The following is a 24,266-nucleotide window of genomic DNA, read 5'->3' on the forward strand; positions in this document are numbered from 1 at the left end:
GACCCACTCCCTACCCCATCATCATGTAAACCCATCCCCTACCCCGTCATGTAGACCCATTCCCTAACCCTTCCCACCCTATCACCATGTAGATCCATTCTCTGCCTTTTCTCCCATCCTCATCATGTAAACCCATTCCCCACCCTCTCCCACCCAATCACTGGGTAGACCCATTCCCCACTCCCTCCCACCCAATCATTAGGTAGACTCATTCTCTACCTTCCCTCCCTCCCACCATCATGTAAACCCACTTCCTATCACCACATACATCCATTCTTTACCTCCCTTATAACCATGCACTATCATTTTCCCCCACTGAATCACCAACTCCCCACATCAGCAGTCATCAACTCCCTTCCCTCATTATTACACCCACTTCTGTTCCCCATTCCTGTAAAAAATGAAACACATTCACTATACTTTGCAAGAAGAATGTTTACGTACTGCCTGCACAGCCAAGAGCACTGGCAATCAGCCACCTGCTGCCATACAATACAGTATTTGCTCCACCAACCAACCTACCCCAACCCTGAACGAGTAGAGGCAGGCACTTATCTACAAATCAAACTATTCTCCTCCTTCTCCTCATGAATTAAACAGAAGTTGGAGGAAGGATGGGGAAAGGGAGGGAAAGGAGCAGAGAAAAAGGCAGATGGGGCGGACTGAGAGATCAAGAGAAAGCCTGACGCACACAAATGGCAAGGGACACTGTCTCCTGCAAGACAATTAAATTCATTCTAAGTGTATCAAATAAATTCTTTGAACATTCATCCTGATAAAATCTTAATCAGAAACATAAAAAAACAAAGGTGAAGAGCACTCAACCAGTTAAAAACAACTAACAGAAAAAAGGGCACCCCTCGCTGTAACATCGATGACCAGTGCTATCTGTAAAGGGTTCCCAAGTAATTCACAGTTTTGGGTGTGGCATTTCTTAAGTACATAGCAACAGGTCCAGGCAGAAATTCTTCACTGCTATAAAAGACCAAACTTTCACTTCATAAATGCCACTTCAGGGATCTTTCCTTCTGCCTGAAATGAGAATGAGAGGCAAAGAATGAGCACAAAGAAGAGCAAAGAGGGACAGCTAATATCCAACATGGCCTATTCTATTGGTGGAAAGCACTTTGACACACTGAGAAGTTTTTAGCATTTTCTTACATTAAGTTGCGTGAATATCTGCGCAGCTCGAGGAAAATCCCAGTCATTGTCCTGAAGGCATCTGGAATCCAAGAGTCAGATAAAGAGTGATGGACGAGCAGCATCAAGTAAGGTGTCACACACAGAGAAATTGCAGGGGGTGGGGGGGGAAATCACACCACAGACCAGCAGATGGTCAACATGCACAGAGAGAACAGCAGAACAGAAGAATAGTCATGAGCATGCATAGGAAACAGGTTTTACGCACACACAGAAGAGCTGAGTGGGTCAGTCACTAGAGTCTGACAAAGCGAATGCTACATACCTGTAGAAGGTATTCTCCGAGGACAGCAGGCTGATTGTTCTCACTGATGGGGTGACGTCCACGGCAGCCCCTCCAATCGGAAACTTCACTAGTACAGGCCTTTGCTAGTCCTCGCGCACCCATGCGCGGCCGTCTTCCCGCCCGAACCGGCTCGTGTTCGTCAGTCCCATATGTAGCAAGACAAAGACAAGGGAAGACACAACTCCAAAGGGGAGGCGGGCGGGTTTGTGAGAACAATCAGCCTGCTGTCCTCGGAGAATACCTTCTACAGGTATGTAGCATTCGCTTTCTCCGAGGACAAGCAGGCTGCTTGTTCTCACTGATGGGGTATCCCTAGCCCCCAGGCTCACTCAAAACAACAAACATGGTCAATTGGGCCTCGCAACGGCGAGGACATAACTGATATTGACCTAAAAACTTATCCAACTAACAGAGAGTGTAGCCTGGAACAGAATAAAACATGGGCCTAGGTGGGTGGAGTTGGATTCTAAACCCCGAACAGATTCTGAAGCACTGACTGCCCGAACCGACTGTCGCGTCGGGTATCCTGCTGCAGGCAGTAATGAGATATGAATGTGTGGACAGATGACCACGTCGCAGCTTTGCAGATCTCTTCAATAGTGGCTGACTTCAAGTGGGCCACTGACGCAGCCATGGCTCTAACATTGTGAGCCGTGACATGACCCTCAAGAGCCAGCCCAGCCTGGGCGTAAGTGAAGGAAATGCAATCTGCAAGCCAATTGGATATGGTGCGTTTCCCCACAGCCACTCCCCTCCTGTTGGGATCAAAAGAAACAAACAATTGGGCGGACTATCTGTTGGGCTGTGTCCGCTCCAGATAGAAGGCCAATGCTCTCTTGCAGTCCAATGTGTGCAGCTGACGTTCAGCAGGGCAGGAATGAGGACGGGGAAAGAATGTTGGCAAGACAACTGACTGGTTCAGATGGAACTCCGACACTACCTTCGGCAAGAACTTAGGGTGAGTGCGGAGGACTACTCTGTTATGATGAAATTTGGTGTAAGGGGCCTGGGCTACCAGGGCCTGAAGCTCACTGACTCTGCGAGCTGAAGTAACTGCCACCAAGAAAATGACCTTCCAGGTCAAGTACTTCAGATGGCAGGAGTTCAGTGGCTCAAAAGGAGGTTTCATCAGCTGGGTGAGAACGACATTGAGATCCCATGACACTGTAGGAGGTTTGACAGGGGGCTTTGACAAAAGCAAACCTCTCATGAAGCGAACAACTAAAGGCTGTCCTGAGATCGGCTTACCTTCCACACGGTAATGGTATGCACTGATTGCGCTAAGGTGAACCCTTACAGAGTTGGTCTTGAGACCAGACTCAGACAAGTGCAGAAGGTATTCAAGCAGGGTCTGTGTAGGACAAGAGCGAGGATCTAGGGCAAAGTCTACGCTCTCAACATCCAGGCCGTGAGAGGCAGAGACCGGAGGTTGGGATGCAGAAGCGCCCCTTCGTCCTGTGTGATGAGGGTCGGAAAACACTCCAATCTCCACGGTTCTTCGGAGGATAACTCCAGAAGAAGAGGGAACCAGATCTGACGCGGTCAAAAGGGAGCAATCAGAATCATGGTGCCTCAGTCTTGCTTGAGTTTCAACAAAGTCTTCCCGACCAGAGGTATGGGAGGATAAGCATACAGGAGACCCTCCCCCCAGTCCAGGAGGAAAGCATCCGGTGCCAGTCTGCCGTTGGCCTGAAGCCTGGAACAGAACTGAGGGACCTTGTGGTTGGCTCGGGATGCAAAGAGATCTACCAAGGGGGTGCCCCACACCTGGAAGATCTGTCACACTACTCGGGAGTTGAGCGACCACTCGTGAGGTTGTATAATCCTGCTCAGTCTGTCGGCCAGACTGTTGTTTATGCCTGCCAGGTATGTGGCTTGGAGCACCATGCCTTGACGGCGAGCCGAAAGCCACATGCTGACGGCTTCCTGACACAGGGGGCGAGATCCGGTGCCCCCCTGCTTGTTGATGTAATACATGGCAACTTGGTTGTCTGTCTGAATTTGGATAATTTGGTGGGACAACCGATCTCTGAAAGCCTTCAGAGCGTTCCAGACCGCTCGTAACTCCAGGAGATTGATCTGCAGATCGCGTTCCTGGAGGGACCAGCTTCCTTGGGTGTGAAGCCCATCGACATGAGCTCCCCACCCCCGGAGATATGCATCCGTAGTCAGCACTTTTTGTGGCTGAGGAATTTGGAAAGGACGTCCCAGGGTCAAATTGGACCAAATCGTCCACCAACACAGGGATTTGAGAAAACTCGTGGACAGGTGGATCACATCTTCTAGATCCCCAGCAGCCTGAAACCACTGGGAAGCTAGGGTCCATTGAGCAGATTGCATGTGAAGGCGGGCCATGGGAGTCACATGAACTGTGGAGGCCATATGGCCCAGCAATCTCAACATCTGCCGAGCTGTGATCTGCTGGGACGCTCGCACCCGCGAGACGAGGGACAACAAGTTGTTGGCTCTCGCCTCTGGGAGATAGGCACGAGCCGTCCGAAAATCCAGCAGAGCTCCTATGAATTCGAGTCTCTGCACTGGGAGAAGATGGGACTTTGGATAATTTATCACAAACCCCAGTAGCTCCAGGAGGCGAATAGTCATCTGCATGAACTGTAAAGCTCCTGTCTCGGATGTGTTCTTCACCAGCCAATCGTCGAGATAGGGGAACACGTGCACTCCCAGTCTGCAAAGCGCCGCTGCTACTACAGCCAAGCACTTCGTGAACACTCTGGGCGCAGAGGCGAGCCCAAAGGGTAGCACACAGTACTGGAAGTGACGTGTGCCCAGCTGAAATCGCAGATACTGTCTGTGAGCTGGCAGTATCGGGATGTGCGTGTAGGCGTCCTTCAAGTCCAGAGAGCATAGCCAGTCGTTTTCCTGAATCATGGGAAGAAGGGTGCCCAGGGAAAGCATCCTGAACTTTTCCTTGACCAGATATTTGTTCAGGGCCCTTAGGTCTAGGATGGGACGCATCCCCCCTGTTTTCTTTTCCACAAGGAAGTACCTGGAATAGAATCCCAGCCCTTCTTGCCCGGATGGCACGGGCTCGACCACATTGGCGCTGAGAAGGGCGGAGTTCCTCTGCAAGTACCTGCTTGTGCTGGAAGCTGTAAGACTTAGCTCCCGGTGGGCAATTTGGAGGCTTGGAGGCCAAATTGAGGGTGTATCCTTGCCGGACTATTTGAAGAACCCACTGATCGGAGGTTATGAGAGGCCACCTTTGGTGAAAAACTTTCAACCTCCCCCCGACCGGCAGATCGCCCGGCACTGACACGTTGATGTCGGCTATGCTCTGCTGGAGCCAGTCAAAAGCTTGCCCCTTGCTTTTGCTGGGGAGCCGAGGGGCCTTGCTGAGGCGCACGCTGCTGACGAGAGCGCGCGCGCTGGGGCTTAGCCTGGGCCGCAGGCTGTCGAGAAGGAGGATTGTACCTACGCTTACCAGAAGAGTAGGGAACAGTCTTCCTTCCCCCATAAAAACGTCTACCTGTGGAGGTAGAAGCTGAAGGCTGCCGGAGGGAGAACTTGTCGAAAGCAGTATCCCGCTGGTGGAGCTGCTCTACCACCTGTTCGACCTTCTCTCCAAAAATATTGTCCGCACGGCAAGGCAAGTCCGCAATCCGCTGCTGGATCCTATTCTCCAGGTCGGAGGCACGCAGCCATGAGAGTCTGCGCATCACCACACCTTGAGCAGCGGCCCTGGACGCAACATCAAAGGTATCATATACCCCTCTGGCCAGGAATTTTCTGCACGCCTTCAGCTGCCTGACCACCTCCTGAAATGGCTTGGCTTGCTCAGGAGGGAGCTTGTCCACCAAGCCCGCCAACTGCCGCACATTGTTCCGCATGTGTATGCTCATGTAGAGCTGGTAAGACTGAATTTTGGCCACGAGCATAGAAGAATGGTAGGCCTTCCTCCCAAAGGAGTCTAAGGTTCTAGAGTCTTTGCCCGGAGGCACCGAAGCATGCTCCCTAGAATTAGCCTTCTTTAGGGCCAAATCCACAACTCCAGAGTCGTGAGGCAACTGAGTGCGCATCAGCTCTGGGTCCCCATGGATCCGGTACTGGGACTCGATCTTCTTGGGAATGTGGGGATTACTTAAAGGCTTGGTCCAGTTCGCCAGCAATGTCTTTTTTAGGACATGATGCATGGGTACTGTGGACGCTTCCTTAGGTGGAGAAGGATAGTCCAGGAGCTCAAACATTTCAGCCCTGGGCTCGTCCTCCACAACCACCGGGAAGGGGATGGCCGTAGACATCTCCCGGACAAAGGCCGCAAAAGACAGACTCTCGGGAGGAGAAAGCTGCCTTTCAGGGGAGGGAGTGGGATCAGAAGGAAGGCCATCAGACTCCTCGTCAGAGAAATACCTGATGTCCTCCTCCTCCTCCCATGAGGCCTCACCATCGGTATCAGACACAAGTTCACGAACCTGTGTCTGAAGCCGTGCCCGGCTCGACTCCGTGGAACCACGGCCACGGTGAGAGCGTTGAGAGGTAGACTCCCTCGCCCGCACCGGCGAAGCTCCCTCCGCCGACGTCGTCAGGGAGCCTTCCTGGGAGGTGACCGCAGTTGGTACCGCAAGCGGCACCGATGTCGGAGACCTCACCCCGGGCAAGGGGCCAGCCGGCGCCTCACTCGATGGTTCCGGTGGCGCAAGCACCCCCGGCACCGGAGGGGAAGGGCGCAACAGCTCTCCCAGGATCTCTGGGAGAACGGCCCGGAGACTCTTGTGCAGGGCGGCTGTGGAGAAAGACATGGAAGCCGATGCAGGTGTCGAAGTCAGAGTCTGTTCCGGGCGTGGAGGCTGTTCCGGGCTGTCCAAGGTGGAGCGCATCGACACCTCCTGAACAGAGGGTGAGCGGTCCTCCCGGTGCCGATGCCTACTGGGTGCCGACTCCCTCGACGACCCAGAGCTCTCGGTACCGACGCGGGAAGGAGACCGGTGTCGATGCTTCTTTGATTTTTTCAAACGAAGCATGTCACCGGAGCTTACCGGTACCGACGAGGAGGACGTAGAATCCAGCCGTCGCTTCCTCGGGGCCGAGGCCGAAGAAGGTCGGTCTCAGGGGGGCTGTACCGCAGGAGCCCTCAGGGTAGGGGGAGACCCACCCGAAGGCTCACCGCCACCAGCAGGGGAATGGACAGCCCTCACCTGCACTCCAGTCGAAGCACCACCGTCCGACGACATCAGCACTAGTGGAGGTCCCGGTACCACCGACGCCGACGCAGCCTTCCGATGTCTCGGCCACGACGATGCAGAGGGTCGATGCCTCGATGCAATCGATACAGTCGCGGCCGAGGGCGGAGGTCTTGACGCTGTCGACGTCGACGCACTCGATACTCCCAGTACCGATGCCGACGAAGAGCCCGAGAACAAAACGTTCCACTGGGCCAATCTCGCTGAGTCCTTTTCTGTAAAAGGGCGCAAAGACTGCAGGCCTGCGGGCGGTGCCCAGCCCCCAGACACTGAAGACACGGCGCGTGCCTATCAGTGAGCGAGATTACCCGGGCGCACTGGGTGCACTTCTTGAAGCCGCTGGGAGACTTCGATGACATGGGCGGAAAAATCACGCCGGCGAAATCAAAACTCGTAATTGCAGTAAGGCACCAAAAAGAGGGGGAGAAAAAACTCGACCCAAGGCCTCAAAAGGGCCTACCCCGAAAACGAAAGAAAACTTAACGGGGCCAAAAACTGGAAATACGGGAAGGGGAAAAAGACCGAAGGGCCCTTCTCCAAAATCCCTTTTTTTTTAAAAGCGAAAAGTCAAAAGACGCGCGAGGGTCAACTTAAGGGGCGCGAACGGCGCAAGCACGACCGTACCGAGCGCGGACAAAAGAAGACTGACGAACACGAGCCGGTTCGGGCGGGAAGACAGCCGCGTATGCGCGGTGCGCATGGGCGCGCGAGGACTAGCAAAGGCCTTTGCTAGTGAAGTTTCCGATTGGAGGGGCTGCCGTGGACATCACCCCATCAGTGAGAACAAGCAGCCTGCTTGTCCTCGGAGAAAATCCAGGATCTTCAGTTTTGCTGAGACCAATTCTGTGACCGAAACTGGCCACTCAGTTTCAGGAGAAACCAAAACTGCCCACCCCCTGGTGGAGACCCTCTTCTCAGGATCAGTCTCCCACGCTCTCCCCTGTTGCCCGACTACCTATAGTCCCTCCCCAGGCCTACCTTAGTAAAACCCTGGTGGCCTCTTCATGGGCAGAACGGACCCCATGTGTTCCTGCCCCGTGCACTGCTCTAATCCAAATAGCTGCCGAGACCGCTGTGGGAGGTCCCGGCAGCCATTTTCCAATTGGAATCAGCATAGGTGAGAACTTGCGCTTGCCTTTATTGGTTCCAATCGCAAAATGGCTGCCGGGACCTCCCGCGGTAGTTTCATGAGGCTGCTGTGGGACGTCTCGGCAGCTGTTTGGATTGGAGCAGCATATGGGGCAGGAATGAGGGAGGGGGGGCTGTTCCTGCCCCCGAAGAGTCTACTAGACCAAAGCCACATCGAAGAAACAGCACCACTGGGAAGTTACAAGTGGGGTTTGCTTCTGCCCCCGAAGAGACCACCAGGGCCTACGGGTAGGGCACAGGAGACTGATCGGGACGGGTGGGGTGGGATGTAGGGTTGAGGAGGTTTGGTTTCAGCTGAAAATGCACAGACATTTTCAGCCGAAACCTGAACCTGGATTTCCGGTCGGTTTCCATGCCAAATCTGATACTGAAACCAAAATTCAGTTGACCTCTAAGTCACAAATACACACAGAGGAGCAGGGTAGTTACACATGCATGCACAAATAAACCAGCAAGATGACAGATTCTCATGTCCTAACATATGCAGTTTTTCAATCACTCCTATGTGCAGGGTGTAAGGATGCTGCACTCACTTCTGAGACCACTCTAGGTTCATGCCAGATTGCAGTGAGAAGGCCTGCAGCAGGTCTTGATTAGTGGCAGTCAAGGTAGGAACAGGGCTGCTGGAAGGTGTGGGTGCCGGCGTAGCAAAGGCTTTGCGGATTTCTTCTATAGTTGCATTGCGCACAAAGAGCTGATCATTCACAATGCAGAGTCTGGACACAGCAAGAGGAAGAGAAGAGTTGAGAGTATCCTATCTCACCTACTAACCAGCCCTGTCACTTGCTGCCCCATCTGTTTAAGCCCTTCACCTACTACCTAGCCCTGTGCAACTCTCTTCACAAGGCCACGATACTCCCACTCTGTAGTCCTTAGAATATATTTGATTAATGTTTCCTCACTCACTATAACTTGACCCAGCAAACACCTGCTCCACTTTCCAGACTTCAAACAGCCCCATAACTACCTCCTCAAGCAGCTCCTAAACTATCTGAACTTGCTGTTGTCCCTTCCCTCACCCCCTACAAGTTCCACAACCCTGGCTTACAGTATACGCTAGACACAACACTCCTCTTACCCTGCATTGCCGGCTGGAACAGCAACGAACATTCGAGAGAAGGCTCGCACCTCATCTCGGGAGTTCTCTTCAACTAGTATGAGAGGGGAAAGAGGAAGGTGTGAGTTAATCTTGGATGGGAAAGAGCAACTGGTGCTTGGCAAATTTTGGAAGGGGGCTGGATACTTACCTTCCTTAAAGATACCATGGACCACAAAGGAAAGCAACATGTTCTAAAATACAGAGAAGAGAGAGAAAAAAAAGGTGAAATTAGATCTTACCTGCTAATTTTCTTTCCTCTAGACCCTCCAGACCGGTCAAGACGCGTGGGTTATGTCCTCCTACCAGCAGAGGGAGACTGAGAAAACACTAAGCTTTTGAAGCCTGTATATATAACCTGTGCAGAACCTCCACTAGCCAGTATAACCCTGACAAAGCAGAGAAACAACAACTAGCAACCCTGTACGTGGTCACAGTAAACTGCAAAAACAAGAAACATCTTCCGCTTGCTCTTATGGAAACATGGTCCTTTGCCTTTGATAAAACAGTTGGGCTTCTACAGGTGGACTATCAAAGAAGAGCCCCACCTGTCCCAGACTCCTATCACAAAACAGAAATAAACAGTCTGCAATTAGAGAAACAACAATCTACAGCTGCCAAGAATTATCCAACAAACACACCTCCTGGCCTCCAATACAGACAGGGCGGGCTCTTGACCGGTCTGGAGGGTCTAGAGGAAAGAAAATTAGCAGGTAAGATCTAATTTCACCTTCCTCAGCGACCCTCCAGACCGGTCAAGACGCGTGGGACGTACCAGAGCAGTAACTAACTTACGGGAGGGACCTACTAAGGCCAGAGGTCAAAACTGCTGCCCCAAAGCGCACCTCGTCCTTTGCATGCACAGGAATCCTATAATGCTTCACACAGGAATGCAATGAAAACCAAACCGCAGCCCGACAAATATCTAACGGAGAAATCATATTATTCTCCACCCACGAGGCTGCCATTCCCCTAGTGGAATGAGCAGACCAGCCCCTAGGCACCACAGGACCCTTCAAGTAAGCAGATGCAACTGCCTCCTTCAACCACCGTGCTATGGTCACCTTAGGAGCCGCTGCACCCTTCTTTGGGCCACCATGAAGAATGAACAAACGGTCAGAGGCTCTGAAGTCCTGAGTTCCAGAGAGATAACAACTCAAAACTCTCCTGACATCCAGCTTGGCAATACCACGCTGCTCCGAATCTCCAGCCATATCATCCAACACTGGCAGAGAGATGACCTGATTAACATGGAACTCGGAACCACCTTGGGCAAAAAAGGAAAGCACCATCCGCAACGAAACCTTTCCCTCAGAAAGGACAAAAATGGTTCCCTACAAGACAAAGCCTGAAGCTCTGAAACCCTCCGTGCTGAAGTAATCGCCACCAACAAGACCGTCTTTAAAGATAAATCCTTACAAGATGCCGATACCAGAGGCCCAAACGGAGGCCTGATCAAAGCATCCAAAACTAGCTTCAAATCCCACGGAGGCACCATCCGTCACTGAGGCGGACGCAGCAACTTAACACCCTTCAAAAAACGCACTACCTCAGGCACAGAAGCGAAGGACTTTCACTGAAGCTTCCCACGAAAACATGACAAAGCTGCCACCTGAACCTTCAGTGTAGACAAGGCCAGACCCCTATCAACACCATCGTGCAAAAATTCCAAAACTTCCGCCACCGAAGAGCGAAACGGCCGAACTCGATGGTCTTCACACCAGTGCTCAAAGATTCTCCAAACCCGGACATACGCCAAGGAAGTGGATCGTCTACGGGAACTCAACATCGTAGCAAAGCCACTGGACAAAAGCCCCTTCTTCAACTTGTGCCGCTCAAGAGCCAAGCCGTAAGCAAAAACCGAGCCGGATCCGGCATGATTATCGGGCCTTGACACAGAACTGATCCTAACACAGGCAGGGCCGCCGCCCCTGCCAACCGCACCAGGTCTCCGTACCATGGTCGACGCCGCCAATCCGGAGCCACCAGAATCACCCGACCGGAGTGATGTTCGATGCGCTATATTACTCGACCGACTAACAGCCACGGAGGAAACACATACAGCCACTCCCGAGGCCAAGGCAACAGAAGAGCATCGATTCCCTCCGCTCGAGGGTCTCTTCAGCGACTGAAAAAATCTCTGAACTTGCGCATAGCGAGCCGTTGCCCTAAGATCTATCACCGAAAGTCCCCAGACCGACACAACTCGCTGGAACACTGACCGAAGAAAAGACCACTCCCTGGGATCTAGAGTGTGCCTGCTGCGATAAACTGCATCTATGTGACCTACCCCGGCCACATGCGCTGCCAAGAGAGCCTGAAGATGAGTTCAACTGCGCCACCAAGGCTCTTTGTCCCCCCTTGACGGTTGACATACACTACTGCCATGGCGTTGTCGCAGAGCACTCGGACTGCCTTGTGGCGAACTACCGACGGCAAGGCCTGGAGCGCCACCCGAATGGCCCGAGTTTCCAGCCGGTTGATGGACCACTCTGCTTCTGCCCGAGACCACCGGCCTTGAGCTACCTGACCGAGACAATGTGCCCCCAACCTTGCAGACTGGCATCCGTGACCATTACCAGCCCCTGTGGGGACTCCAACGGCATTCCTTTTCCCAAATTGCGCGGGTTGAGCCACCAGTGCAGAAAACACATCTCCAAGTCCTGCGACAGAGGGGACCAACGATTGAGCAGAGCTGACTGTACCTGACGCATGTGCGCCCTGGCCCACGGAACTACCTCTATGGTCGCCGCCATCAGGCCCAGGACCTGACGATAAGTACGGGCTGTCGGCGCCTTCTTTGCAAGGAACCGACGAATCGTACCCTGCAACTTGGAACCAAAAGGCTGCACGAAGGAAAGTGAAGATAAGCTTCCGTCAAATCCAGGGAAGTGAGAAACTCTCCTTTCCGGACCGCACCAGTGACCGACCGCAACGTCTCCATCCGGAAAGAGGGCACCTTGAGTGCCGTATTGACCCTTTTGAGATCTAAAATGGGACGAAAAGTGTCCTCTTTCTTGTGGACCACAAAATAGATCAAATAGCACCCCGAGCGTTGCTGATCTGAAGGAACAGGAACCACGGCTCCCAACGCGAGCAGCCACCGCAGAGTGTCCCTCACTGCTGCCCTCTTGCTCCAAGACCGACAGAGGGATTCCAGAAACACTTCGGGAGAACAGCTTTCGAATTCCAGTGCATATCCGCCTCGAAACACCTCGAGAACCCACTGATCTGACCTGATTTGGGCCCAGCTCTGGTAAAACAGACTCAGCCGAGCCCCAACATGCACCAGAGCCTGAGCCCGCACACCTTCATTGGGAATTGCGGCCTGAATACTAACCTCCCGCGGAAAAGCCACGCCCTCCGCGACGACTCTCACGAAAGAACTGTGTGCGCTGGAAAAACCGACCCCTAGAGGTCCTACTACTATTAAACATTTCTATAGCGCTACTAGACTTACGCAGCGCTGTATAAATTAACATGAAAAGACAGTCCCTGCTCAACAGAGCTTACAATCTAAATTGGACAGACGAACAGACAGCTAGGGGTAGGTCCCACTCGATCTGCCCGGCCTATACCGCTGAGCCTCCCTAAACCGTCCCCGAGAGGAACTAGCTCTGGCCCCTGCCTTGAACCGAAAATCTGGAGCCATAGAACCTTGGTATCACTAAGACCTCACACTAACTTGTCCAAATCTTCTCCAAAGAGCATAGCTCCCTTAAGTGGCAGAGAACACAACTTAGCCTTAGAAGCCGCATCCGCGACCCAACCTTGTAAACCGAGGGCCCTACGCGCTCCCACAACCATAGCCATATTTTTGTCTGAAGTACGCAACACATCATAAAATGCCTCAGACAAAAAGGATGAACCCATGTCCAAGTTGGCTAACTCCTGACCCCCCAGAAGAACCAACATCTACCGAATCATCCAGGAGCTTCTCGGCCCAACGAAAACATGCCCGAGCTACCAGACCCCCACAAACCGAGGCCTGCAGGGCTAGAGCCGACAAAACAAAACTACGCTTGAGAAAAGATCCCAACCTCCTATCCTGAGGATCACGGAGGGCCGTTCCTCCATCAACCGGGATAGCCGTAGCTATAATTACTGCCGTCACTACTGCATCTACCGTGGGAGCCTTAAAGGAATCCCTATCTTCCTGAAGGAGGGGATAAAGCCTCGCCATTGCCTTTGCCACCTTACACAGCAAATCCCATTCCTGACAAATCATCTCCCAGAGATCCTTGTTCATAGGGAAGGATCACGCCTGACGCTGAATGCCCTTCACCAACGGATCCTGGCCAGTTTCCCCCAAAGCCACCTCAGGACCAAACTGAAGGGTGGACGACACCCGATCTATGAGTTCTGACAGCTCATCTCTATGGAAAATCCGCACTACTGAAGGATCCTCTCCAGGAATCCAACAAGCCTGCTCCTGAGAGCCGTCAATTCCATCTGACTCCCCCAGATCACTAAGCGCAGCTTCTGCAGCTACAGGAGAAAAACAATGCCTGTCCTCTGACCACTCTAACCGCGGTCTCTCAGCCAAGACGGAAACAGCCCCCTCTTCCAATTGGGGGGGGGGGGGGGGGGGGGGTCCCGATCTCCAGGCCTGATACTGCGTCCAGACAAAATCTGGAGGAAAGCCCACCATTCCTGGACCGTCATTAGGCCCTTTTGTGCCAAAAACGGAGGCCACAGGCCCAAAAACAGCTGGCTCCACGGGCCGCGTCGGACTCAAGATGGCGGCCGTTCCCGCCGAAACTGTTCCCACTGACAGCGGCCCTGCCTACGCTCCCGCTGACCCGGAGACTCCCAACACCATCGATCCCTCCGAGGTCAAGTCGGGGGGAGCCGCAGCCACCTTTATAGGCGCACCGCAAAGCTTACACTAAGCGCCCGGCGCCTCTACCCCTCGCCATGAGCACGCGCGACATCGGAGGAGCTGGGCCGCCATAAACCACGAGGGAAGGGAAAAGCTGTTCCGCAAATGCGCCAAACCAAAAACTCACTCACACTGCAAAAGCACTGAAGAAAGCGCTGCTCCCTCGTTCCAGCAAGGAATCGAAACCCCCGTTCGGTCCGCTGAAAATAAAGAAATAAATGCCCTTAAAGGCACAGTACTCCAACTCTGGCATCTGGAAATTGTAAGGCACTCAAGGCTACAATACTGAGAAAGCAGCCGAGGCACAAAGCTGGCAAGCAAAATGAAATAGAATAACTGACCTTAAAGGCACAGTACTCTAACTCTGGCATCTGGAAATTGTAAGGCACTCAAGGCTACAAAACTGAGAAAGCAGCCGAGGCACAAAGCTGCCAAGCAAACAGAAATAGAGAGCAGCACAGGGGGAGGGACCCAAACATAGGTGTAACACCCCAGGGGGAAAAAACTGGGCCCCACCGGACCCAGGGCCCCAAAGCACATTTTTTTTTTTTTTTACACACACGTACAGGGTACTGCAACAGAATAAAGTTTGGAAGGAAAAAATCCTACGACCCAATGACAAACTACCTCACCAGACTCTTGGAGACTGCACAGGCTGTCAACTGCTACCTCTGCTGAGACTGAGAAAATACTGGCTAGTGGAGGTTCTGCACAGGTTATATATACAGGCTTCAAAAGCTTAGTGTTTTCTCAGTCTCCCTCTGCTGGTAGGAGGACATAACCCACGCGTCTTGACCGGTCTGGAGGGTCGCTGAGGAAGGTGTATAATTATTGGAGAAAGAGAGATGGGTACTTGGAACAGGTATGCATTCATGAGTACGCAGACACAATGAGCACAAGCACGTGATACAAAGAGCACATGGGCCAAGAATGCATAGACCCAGAAAGCATACAAGCACCCCTAATGAGTGTGCATATCTACTAAGCCTGTGCACACAGAGAACATGAGCAGCCAGTCTGTGCAGCACAGCAGAATGATCACTCATTACAAAGTGCACAGTCATAATACAGAAAGCTGGTGGTGACATACTGCAAGTATGCTTTCTTAACACAAACAAGATACTGCCTCCTCCAGGAAGCACTGAGGGCACTCTTCCCTTCCATATTCTCTGCCTACTCCTCTAGCAGAGACTAAAATTAAATGCTGTCAAACTGAAGGCCTGCAACTTCAATAATTGGACAGACTCCTATGGCCTGTGCCCTGATTATGGCTAGACAGATCTGGATGGGCTGGAGTGGGCTTCACGGCACCTCCTGTAGTTGAGGAGTAAGACCAGTGCCAGGAAGACTTCTATGGTCTGTGCTCTGAATATGGCAAAAGATAGATTACGTGTGTTTATATTATATCGCATCATATGCTATAAGTTTATCTTGTTGGGCAGATAGGATGAGCCAGGCAGATCCTTATCTGCCGTCATCTCCTATGTACGGGTCTACAAGAGGATCAGAGGGGGTACAGAAGGGCATGAGGGGTGAGACACAGGATCAGAGTGGGGTATAAGGGGATCATCTCTCCTCCACCTGCAACCAGATGTCCTTTCTTTCTCTTCCTCCTGTTCCCCGATCCCACTCCTCACCTCCCCTATTCTCTGCCCCTCTTGCTTGAGATCCTTTCTTTATTTCATTCCTCTAAGATCTCTTTCTCATGTTCACTTTATCAATCAGTCAAGTCCCTTCCCCTCCCTTTTCTATCCCCACTCTTCCCTTCACAGTACTGTGCTAAGACCCCCCCCCCCCCCCCAAAAAAAAAGTGAAGATAAATACCTGTAGCAGGTATTTGAGGACAGCAGGCTGATTTTCTCACGATTGGGTCGATGTCCGCGGCGGCCCAGGAAACCGGCAAAACTTTGCAAGCAAAATAAAAATCTTTCGAGAACACTCCAGCGTGCAGGCAGAGCGCACCGCGCATGTGCAAATGGCTTCCCGCCCGCGGCACGAGTGTGTCATCCTCAGTTTAATAAAAAGCAATCAGAGAACCAGAACAACTCTAAAGGAGAGGTAGGTGGGTTTGTGAGAACAATCAGCCTGCTGTCCTCGGAGAATACCTGCTACAGGTATGTATCTTCACTTTAGGACAAGCAGGCTGCTTGTTCTCACGATTGGGGTATCCCTAGCACCCAGGCTCACTCAAAACAATGAATATTGGTCAATTGGGCCTTGCAACGGCGAGGACAGAACAGAGTTTGACCTGAAAAAAAAACACAACTAAGTGAGAGTGCAGCCTGGAACAGAACAAAAATGGGCCTAGGAGGGTGGAGTTGGATTCTAAACCCCGAACAGATTCTGCAGCACTGACTGCCCAAACCAACTGTCACGTCGGGTATCCTGCTGAAGGCAGTAGTGAGATGTGAATGTGTGGACTGATGACCACGTTGCAGCCTTGCAAATCTCTTCAATAGAAGCTGACAGCAAGTGAGCTACTGAGGCAGCCATGGCCCTCTAGAGTCAGCCCAGCTTGGGCATAAGTAAAGGATATGCAATCCGCTAGCCAATTAGAAATCGTGCGTTTTCCGATGGCGACTCCTCTCTTGTTGGGCTCAAAAGAAACAAACAACTGGGTGGACTGTCTGTAGGGCTTTGTCCGCTCCATGTAAAAGGCCAAAACTCTTACAGTCCAAGGTGTGCAACTTGTCTTCACCAGGGCGGATATGAGGACGGGGAAAGAATGTTGGCAAGACAATTGACTGGTTCAGATGGAACTCCGACACCACCTTCGGCAAGAACTTACGGTGAGTGCAGAGGACTACTCTGTTATGATGAAACTTGATATAAGGTGCATGCACTACCAGGGCTTGGAGCTCACTATGAGCTGAACAGCCACCAAGAAAATGACCTTTCAGGTCAAGTACTTCAGATGGCAGAAATTCAGTGGCTCAAAAGGAGCTTTCATCAGCTGGGTGAGAACAACGTTGAGATCCCATGACACTGGTGGAGGTTTGACAGGGGGCTTTGACAAAAGCAAACCTCTCATGAAGCGAACTAAAGGCTGTCCAGAGATAGGCTTACCCTCTACACGTTGATAAGCACTAATTGCACTAAGGCAAACTCTTATAAGACTCTGATAAGTGTAGAAGGTAGGACAAGAAAAAGTATCTAGGGCCTTGCTGTCACACCAGATGGCAAACCTCCTCCATTTGAAAGAATAACACTTTTTCGTGGAATCTTTCCTGGAAGCAAGACTTGGGAGACACCCTCTGAAAGACCCAAGGAAGCTGAGAGCCAGGACTTGAGGTTGGGATGTAGAAGCGACCCTTCGTTCCGGGTAATGAGGGTGAGAACACACTCCAATCTCCACGGTTCTTTGGAGGACAACTCCAGAAGAAGAGGAAACCAGATCTGACAAGGCCAGAAGGGAGCAACCAGGATCATTGTTCTGTGGTGTTGCTTGAGTTTCAGCAAAGTCTTCCCTACTAGAGGTATGGGAGGATACGCATACAGAAGCCCTGTCCCCAATGCAGGAGAAAGGCATCCGACGCTAGACTGTCGTGGGCCTGAAGTCTAGAACAGAATTGAGGGACTTTGTGATTGATCTGAGTGGCAAAAAGATCCACCAAGGGGGTGTCCCACGCTCGGAAGATCTTGTGGACAACGCGCATATTGAGCGATGTGGTCGTTCGGCAGCCATTACCTGCGTTCTTGAAGTCGATGCTTCCCTTGATGTCGACACCGCTAACCTCGGTACCGATGCCGAAGGACCGGACTGATCAGCAAAAAGATTTTCTCGTTGAGCTTCCTGAGACACTTGGGTCTGTTTTTTCATCAAAGGACACAGCTTACAAGCAACTGGTAGATGATTGGGCCCAAGGCACTGGAGACACCACACATGTGGGGGTTGGTACCCGAGATGGTCTAGTTGCACTGAGTACAACACTTGAAGCCGCTGGGTGTCCTCGATGACATGGACGGAAAAACGGCAGCTGCGAAATTAAAGGACGTGATTGTGCCAATCAAAAAGGCAGAAAAAGGGAAAATAAAAGACGGCCGCGACGAAAAGAAAAGAAAACTTAAATTTAGTGACAAAACTAAAGAAATAAGGGAAACTACTCTTAGAAACAAAAAGAAATTAAAAAAAAAATTTTTTTTAGAAATGAAGAGAAGAAGCGTAACAAACGAAGTCTCCTGGGCCTTGTAAGAGGAACACAGCGAAAAACCGTGCCACCTCAGATGTGGAAAAAAGGAAACTGAGAATGACATGCTCGTGCCGGGGCGGAAAGCCGTTTGCGCATGCGCGGTGCACTCTGCATGCACGCCGGAGTGTTCTCGAAAGATTTTTATTTTGCTTGCAAAGTTTTGCCGGTTTCCTGGGCCGCCGCGGACGTCGACCCAATCATGAGAACAAGCAGCCTGCTTGTCCTCGGAGAAAGACCAAATACATTTACTAGGCACACACATCAGAAAACTAAATTTAAACATAAAATTTAATATGCAAACACATGCATATTTATGCAAATATATTTCCAACACTGCAAAGGAACAGCCCCCATCAGTCAGCATGCTTAAATACATTTTCTAGTGCATTTTCTTTGCAAACGGACAAAGAAATGAATTTAACACTCCTGCCATAGTGAGCATACACCTAGAGTACACAGACACAGCAAGCATGTACACCCAATGTGCAGACTCAGCTAGAGAAACTGCACAAAAACACAGCATGTACCAGATGTAGAAGGGCACATCACTAAGGGTCAGTTTGTCAAAAAAGGAGCACTTGACCATTAGCGATCGAGCACTTCCACTTTTCAAGATGGCAGCAGGCGTTGCTAGATACCCCCCCAGACCAGGTTGTGTATTGCTGGATTAAGGTGGTACCACAGCACGGAAGCTCAAGGGCCTCCCTGTGCTGGGGGCCAAGTCTAGGGAGATGCTCTAACTCAATGTTCCTGGGCTAGGGGTGCCACCTAGCTGGAGGTGGGGTGTCTACCGGATCCACTTGGGCCATGAGTTCCCTGAGGTGAAATGCTGCACTTCACCTCAGATGAGACAGCTGCTTCCGCATAGGATCTTTACTTCAGCCTTGAACTAAAATATAGATTTTATGCTGAAGGGGATGCAAATAGTAATTGCATAAAAATGTATTTTTACACTGGGAGCAATTCCTGATTTGGTGGGTTTGCATGCCAACCGTGCTATCCTCCAGCGCGATTGTTTTACTGTGGATTTTTCAATACTAAAACTCATCAGGGTAAGACTAGCATGGGAAAACTGAAAGTAAATGTTAAAGATAGCTCAGTTTACTGCATCAGCCTCAGAGAGAGTAATTTTACAACAGCGTGCTTAGGGTGTGAATTAATTTAACATGAGCATTTACTGAGCAAAGTTCACGGCAGATTATAATAGGGAAATATTAATCAAATTCACCAACCATTTCATAATCTGAAAACCAATAACCAATTTCAAACAAAACAATACAATTAACTGAGGAAAAAATTTCTAAATAACCAAGTTTTCAATGCATTCCTCAAAATCTATAGTATCACAGGCGAGATATATGCCTATGTCCCTTTACAAAACAACTTCTCCAAAAGCTCTTGCACAAAGTTAAACCTGCTTCATGTATTTTATAATAAACTAGTAAAAAAGGCCCGTGTCTGACAGAAATGAAACGGGCGCTAGCAAGGTTTTCCTCTGAGTGTGTAGGTTTGAGAGAGAGAGTGTGTGTGAGAGATGGAGTGTGTGTGTCAGAGAGAGAATGAGAGACAGAGTGTGTGTGTGTTTGTGTGAGAGTGTGTGAGAGTGTGTGTGACAGAGAGATAGAGTGTGATAGACAGAGAGTGTGTCAGAGAGTGTATGTGAGAAACAGTGAGTGAGTGTGTGCCCCCCTCCCCACCCCATCTCTCTGGTCTCAGGACCCCCTCCCCACCTCCCTCTCCCCTGCCCCCCCCTCCAGCCATCCATGTCCAGCGACCCTCCTCTCCAGCTGCCCCCCTGCAGCCACCCATGTCCAGCAACCCTCCCCTCCCGTCACCCATGTCCAGCGACCTTCCCCTCCCCCCACTCCCGCACATCAAACCTCCTCGCCACCCGCAGCTGCCATTGGTAACGCTGTCCGGCCGCTGCTGCTTCTCCTGTTGAGCAGCAGCGGCCGCTACAAAAAGAAAAAAAGCAATAAATGTTTTTAAAAATCAAGCGCAGCACCGCAGACAGCCATCAGGCATTGGCTGTCGGCTCTGCAGCCGCTCCTCCTCTTGCCTCTCACGTCGCTGTGCTCCTCCGGGGTCTTACTCCAGGGGCAGTGACGTGGAGGCGAGAGGAGGAGTGGCTGTAGAGCCGACAGCCAATGTATTATCGACGACGACACCCAGATCTCTTTCTTGGTCCTTAACTCCTAACGTGGAACCTTGCATGACGTAGCTATAATTCGGGTTCTTTGTTCCCACATGCCATGCTCCAGTAGAATGTACTTTTATAAGTGTATACCATCCCCAATTTTGTAAGCACCTATGTCTGTGTGCAATATGCTACTTTACAATCAAAATGATCCCCCCCCCCCCCAAGCAATGCACACCCAGTCTGTAAACAGAGACAAGTACTCACCGTCTGTGCACAGATATCCACTATGAAAGAGTTGGTGTCATGCAGGGTTTTGGGCAGCTCGTTCAGTAAGGCCACAACATTTAATCTGGTGTGTTTCAACAACCTGAACCTCTGGGCTGCATGAGAGGAAAACTGTTAGCCACAACTGGAAGACTGTAGTGGGTACAGAATGACAATGAGCAAGCTTAGAAACTCACCCATGCCAAACATCACCTTCATGTTCTCTCACACCAGTGTGCCCCCCCCCCCCCTCTTGTGCTCTCTTCCATCACCCCATCCTCTCCAGTACTATTCCATGTCATGTCATCGCTGCCTAATTCTTTAGCACCTCCCCCACACCAAAGAACCACATCTCCCAGAATGTTCTACCAATAGCACATGCCCAATCCTCATTTCCCTCTTACTTTCTCTCTCATACCTCCATTTCATCCCCTAGAACTATTCCACCTCCGTCCCATAGTGTGCTCTTCCACCAGCATCTCCATCTGATGCACTCTCTCCCATCATCTTATGCTTTCCCACACCATCATCCTCTGATTCCCCCCATCTCTACATGTCATGGTACAAATTCTACCTGCATTCTTGAGTTTCTTCACATTTCTGTTGTCCTTGAAATATTCACCAAGACTGTTCCTGTTACACAGAAAAAGTGTGTTACTACATGTTCACTTTATACAGCTGCCTAACCTTTTCACAGAGTAACATCACCTTCAAAGAAATTCCAACGTCTCCCAAAAACAGTCATTCCAACAGGGTTAGCTCTAGCACTCGACAACCACTTGGTGCAGTACATTTTAGGGCTACTACTTGGCAGGGAGAAGCTGTTAGGCAAAGTATCCTTTCTTAGTCCTGCACTGGGCAGTGGCAGCCAACCCAACTGCTGTGGTCCAGACCAGGACAAAGATCAATCACTCCAGCCAGCCCCTCCTCCAACCTCAGCCTAAGGACAGACAGCCTCTTAGTAGTACCACCATGGTACTCCACTCCTAATTCTGACCTTCTCCTAGGCTTCTCCTCTACTGCATCAGTCTATGCAGCCAGCATGTCATGCCAGAAGGAATGTGGCTGTCGCTTGTCAGAGGGAGTCACTGGATGAGTTGGACAGTGGACCCTGGGGCTCAGTATGGCATGGCAGGCAGGCTATCAACAGAAGACTGACAGAAGAACAGTAAGGGGAACTGATGTTGAACATGGAGGGTGGGTAGGAAAGGGGAGATGTTGGATTGTGGGACACCTGGGCTAAGGAAAAGAATGAAAGATGCTGGACATATAGGAAGGGAGAGGGAACGGAAGAAAAGATGCTGGAGATGGAGGAGATAAGGAAGAGAAGATGCTAGACATGTGGGGGTAGGGCCTTGAGTCTTAAACCTTGATTCACCCCTGGGTTCACCTAGGGCATTACATAACCTTGGACCAGCCCTGCACCCTGAGAGATAAAGTTATGTACATGTAGCAAGTGTTTTCCAAGGACAGCAGGATAAATATTCTTACTTTCAGGTGACACCATCTGCATGAAAATGTTCACTAGCTTGTACACTACAACTTTATACAGCATTGCACTGTGCACATACACCTTCTCCCCTGCTGCTCCCGTGCAGGACCTAGCCAGTCTAGTCTTCACATGCAGAATTCAATGCCAAGAGGAGGTAGGCAGGTATGTAAAATATTTATCCTGCTGTTCTTGGAGAATACCTGCTACAGATATGTAACTCCGTTTTCTCCGAGGACAAGCAGGATAATATGTTCTTTCATCTGGGAATCCCTGGCTAACAGGCTGCCTTAAACAAAAAATAAGGAACAATAACAGGGCCCACAACAGGCAGAATCAATGGAATTCTGGAATTAGTAAGAAGCCACCTGTGTTTACATTTTTCTTTTTAGGCAGACTGGAACTGAAAGAAATGGGCCTAGGGGTGTGGAGTTGGATTCTAGACCCCAAATAGATTCTGCCAGGGCCATAATCACATGAAATTACGTGGAGGGGCATAATCGAACAGTGCCGGCCATCTATATGGGCAGCCATCTATATGGCTGGCGCCGCAAACAGCGGTCCCGAACCGTATTATCGAAAAAGATGGCCGGCCATCTTTCATTTCGATAATACAGTTGGGGCCGGCCAAATGTCAGAGATGGCCGGCATCGGTTTTCGCCAATAATGGAAACCGATGCTGGCCATCTCAAACCCGGCCAAATCCATGGCATTTGGTCATGGGAGAAGCCAGCATTTATAGTGCACTGGTCCCCCTCACATGCCAGGACACCAACCGGGCACCCTAGGGGGCACTGCAGTGGACTTCAAAAATTGCTCCCAGGTGCATACCTCCCTTACCTTGTGTGCTGACCCCCCAAAACCCACTACCCACAACTGTACAACACTACCATAGCCCTAAGGGGTGAAGGGGGGCACCTACATGTGGGTACAGTGGGGTTTTGTTTTTTTTTTGGGGGGGGGGGGTTTGGAGGGCTCACATTTACCACCACAAGTGTAACAGGTGGGGGTGGGCCTGGGTCCACCTGCCTGAAGTGCACTGCGCCCATTAAAAACTGCTCCAGGGACCTGCATACTGCTGTCATGGAGCTGAGTATGACATTTGAGGCTGGCAAAAAAAATGATTTTTAAATTTTTTTTGGGGGGTGGAAGGGGGTTGGTGACAACTGGGGGAGTAAGGGGAGGTGATCCCCAATTCCCTCCAGTGGTCATCTGCTCAGTTGGGGCACTTTTTTGAGGCTTGGTCCTAAAAATAAATGGACCAAGTGAAGCCGGAGAAGTGCTCGTCAGAGCCGGCCTTCTTTTTTCCATTATTGGCCCCACGCCCCTGTCCCGCCTTCCATACCCTGCCGAAACGCCCCCTTGAAGTTTGGCCGGCCCTGCGATGGAAAGCAGTTGAAGCCGGTGAAAATCAGCTTTCGATTATACCGATTTCGCCGGCTTCAGGAGATGGCCGGCCATCTCCCGATTTGTGTCGGAAGATCGCCGGCCTTTTCGTTCGAAAATAAGCTGGATAGTGACCCTTCAGCTTGGAACTCGATCATCCATTGTGCCTGCATTCGCTGTGTTTGTATGTGCACACTTGTAACAGAAGTTCTCTGTGGGTGATGTTACAGTTCTTATGAACCCTAGCAGCTCTAGCACCTGATTGGTCATGCACATTGAATCTTCCTCTGACGTGATCTTTACTAGCTGATCAACCAGGTAGGTAAACACGTACCACCAATCTGTGAAGAGATGCTGCAAACACTGCTAAGCACTATGTGAATACTCTTGGTGCTGACACAAGGGCCAAATAGCAGTGCATGAGACTGGAAGTGGCGCTTCCCTATTCAGATTCTAGATACAGTTATATCCCAGTCGCAGGAAGTATGTGGGTACAAGCATCCTTTAAGTCCAGAGAGCATAACCAATCTCCTTTTTGAATCATGGAAATTAGGGTGCCCAAGGAAGCCATTCTAAACTTTTGCTTGGCCAGGTTTAGGGCCCTCAAGGTCTAGGATGGGACAAAATCCTTCCATTTTTTTGTGACCAGGAAGTACTTAGAATAAAATAAAATCCCTTCCCTGGTGGAAAGAGAGTTCCTTGGTAAGCAATTCCTGATGCCGAGAGCTTAATTTTGATGTTCTTGATGGGCAATTAGGAAAACATTTTTCCAATTGCAGTTAACCTACCCAGACAATTTTGAGAACCCACAAGTCTGAGGTTGTGAGGGGCCTCCTTTCTTGGTGGGGGGAGGGGAAAAATTTAGCCCCCTTGCTACTGGAACGTCATCCGAAACAGTTCCTGAGGCTCTCCTGGAGACAGTCAAAAGCTCATCCCTTTTTTATTTATTTATTCATTTTCTTTAATACAACAAGTTTTTACACTTG

At 50.8% G+C, this 24,266-nt stretch overlaps 1 protein-coding gene across 1 annotated transcript in view; it reads right to left on the reverse strand.

The window, feature by feature from the left end:
• Window positions 1–210: 210 nt before the first annotated feature.
• Window positions 211–24,266, reverse strand: part of NXF1 (nuclear RNA export factor 1) — a 220,298-nt gene continuing 196,242 nt past the window's right edge. The window contains exons 15-21 of the mRNA XM_030217477.1: window positions 20,980–21,038; window positions 20,406–20,521; window positions 9,081–9,123; window positions 8,912–8,984; window positions 8,367–8,549; window positions 1,162–1,222; window positions 211–1,032 (exon numbers count right to left, since the gene is read on the reverse strand). Of these exons, the coding sequence (XP_030073337.1) occupies window positions 994–1,032; window positions 1,162–1,222; window positions 8,367–8,549; window positions 8,912–8,984; window positions 9,081–9,123; window positions 20,406–20,521; window positions 20,980–21,038 (574 nt within the window). The 3' untranslated portion in view covers window positions 211–993. The remainder of the gene's footprint in view (window positions 1,033–1,161; window positions 1,223–8,366; window positions 8,550–8,911; window positions 8,985–9,080; window positions 9,124–20,405; window positions 20,522–20,979; window positions 21,039–24,266) is intronic.

Source organism: Microcaecilia unicolor, chromosome 11, assembly GCF_901765095.1.
Source record: "Microcaecilia unicolor chromosome 11, aMicUni1.1, whole genome shotgun sequence".
Lineage (NCBI taxonomy): Eukaryota > Metazoa > Chordata > Amphibia > Gymnophiona > Siphonopidae > Microcaecilia > Microcaecilia unicolor.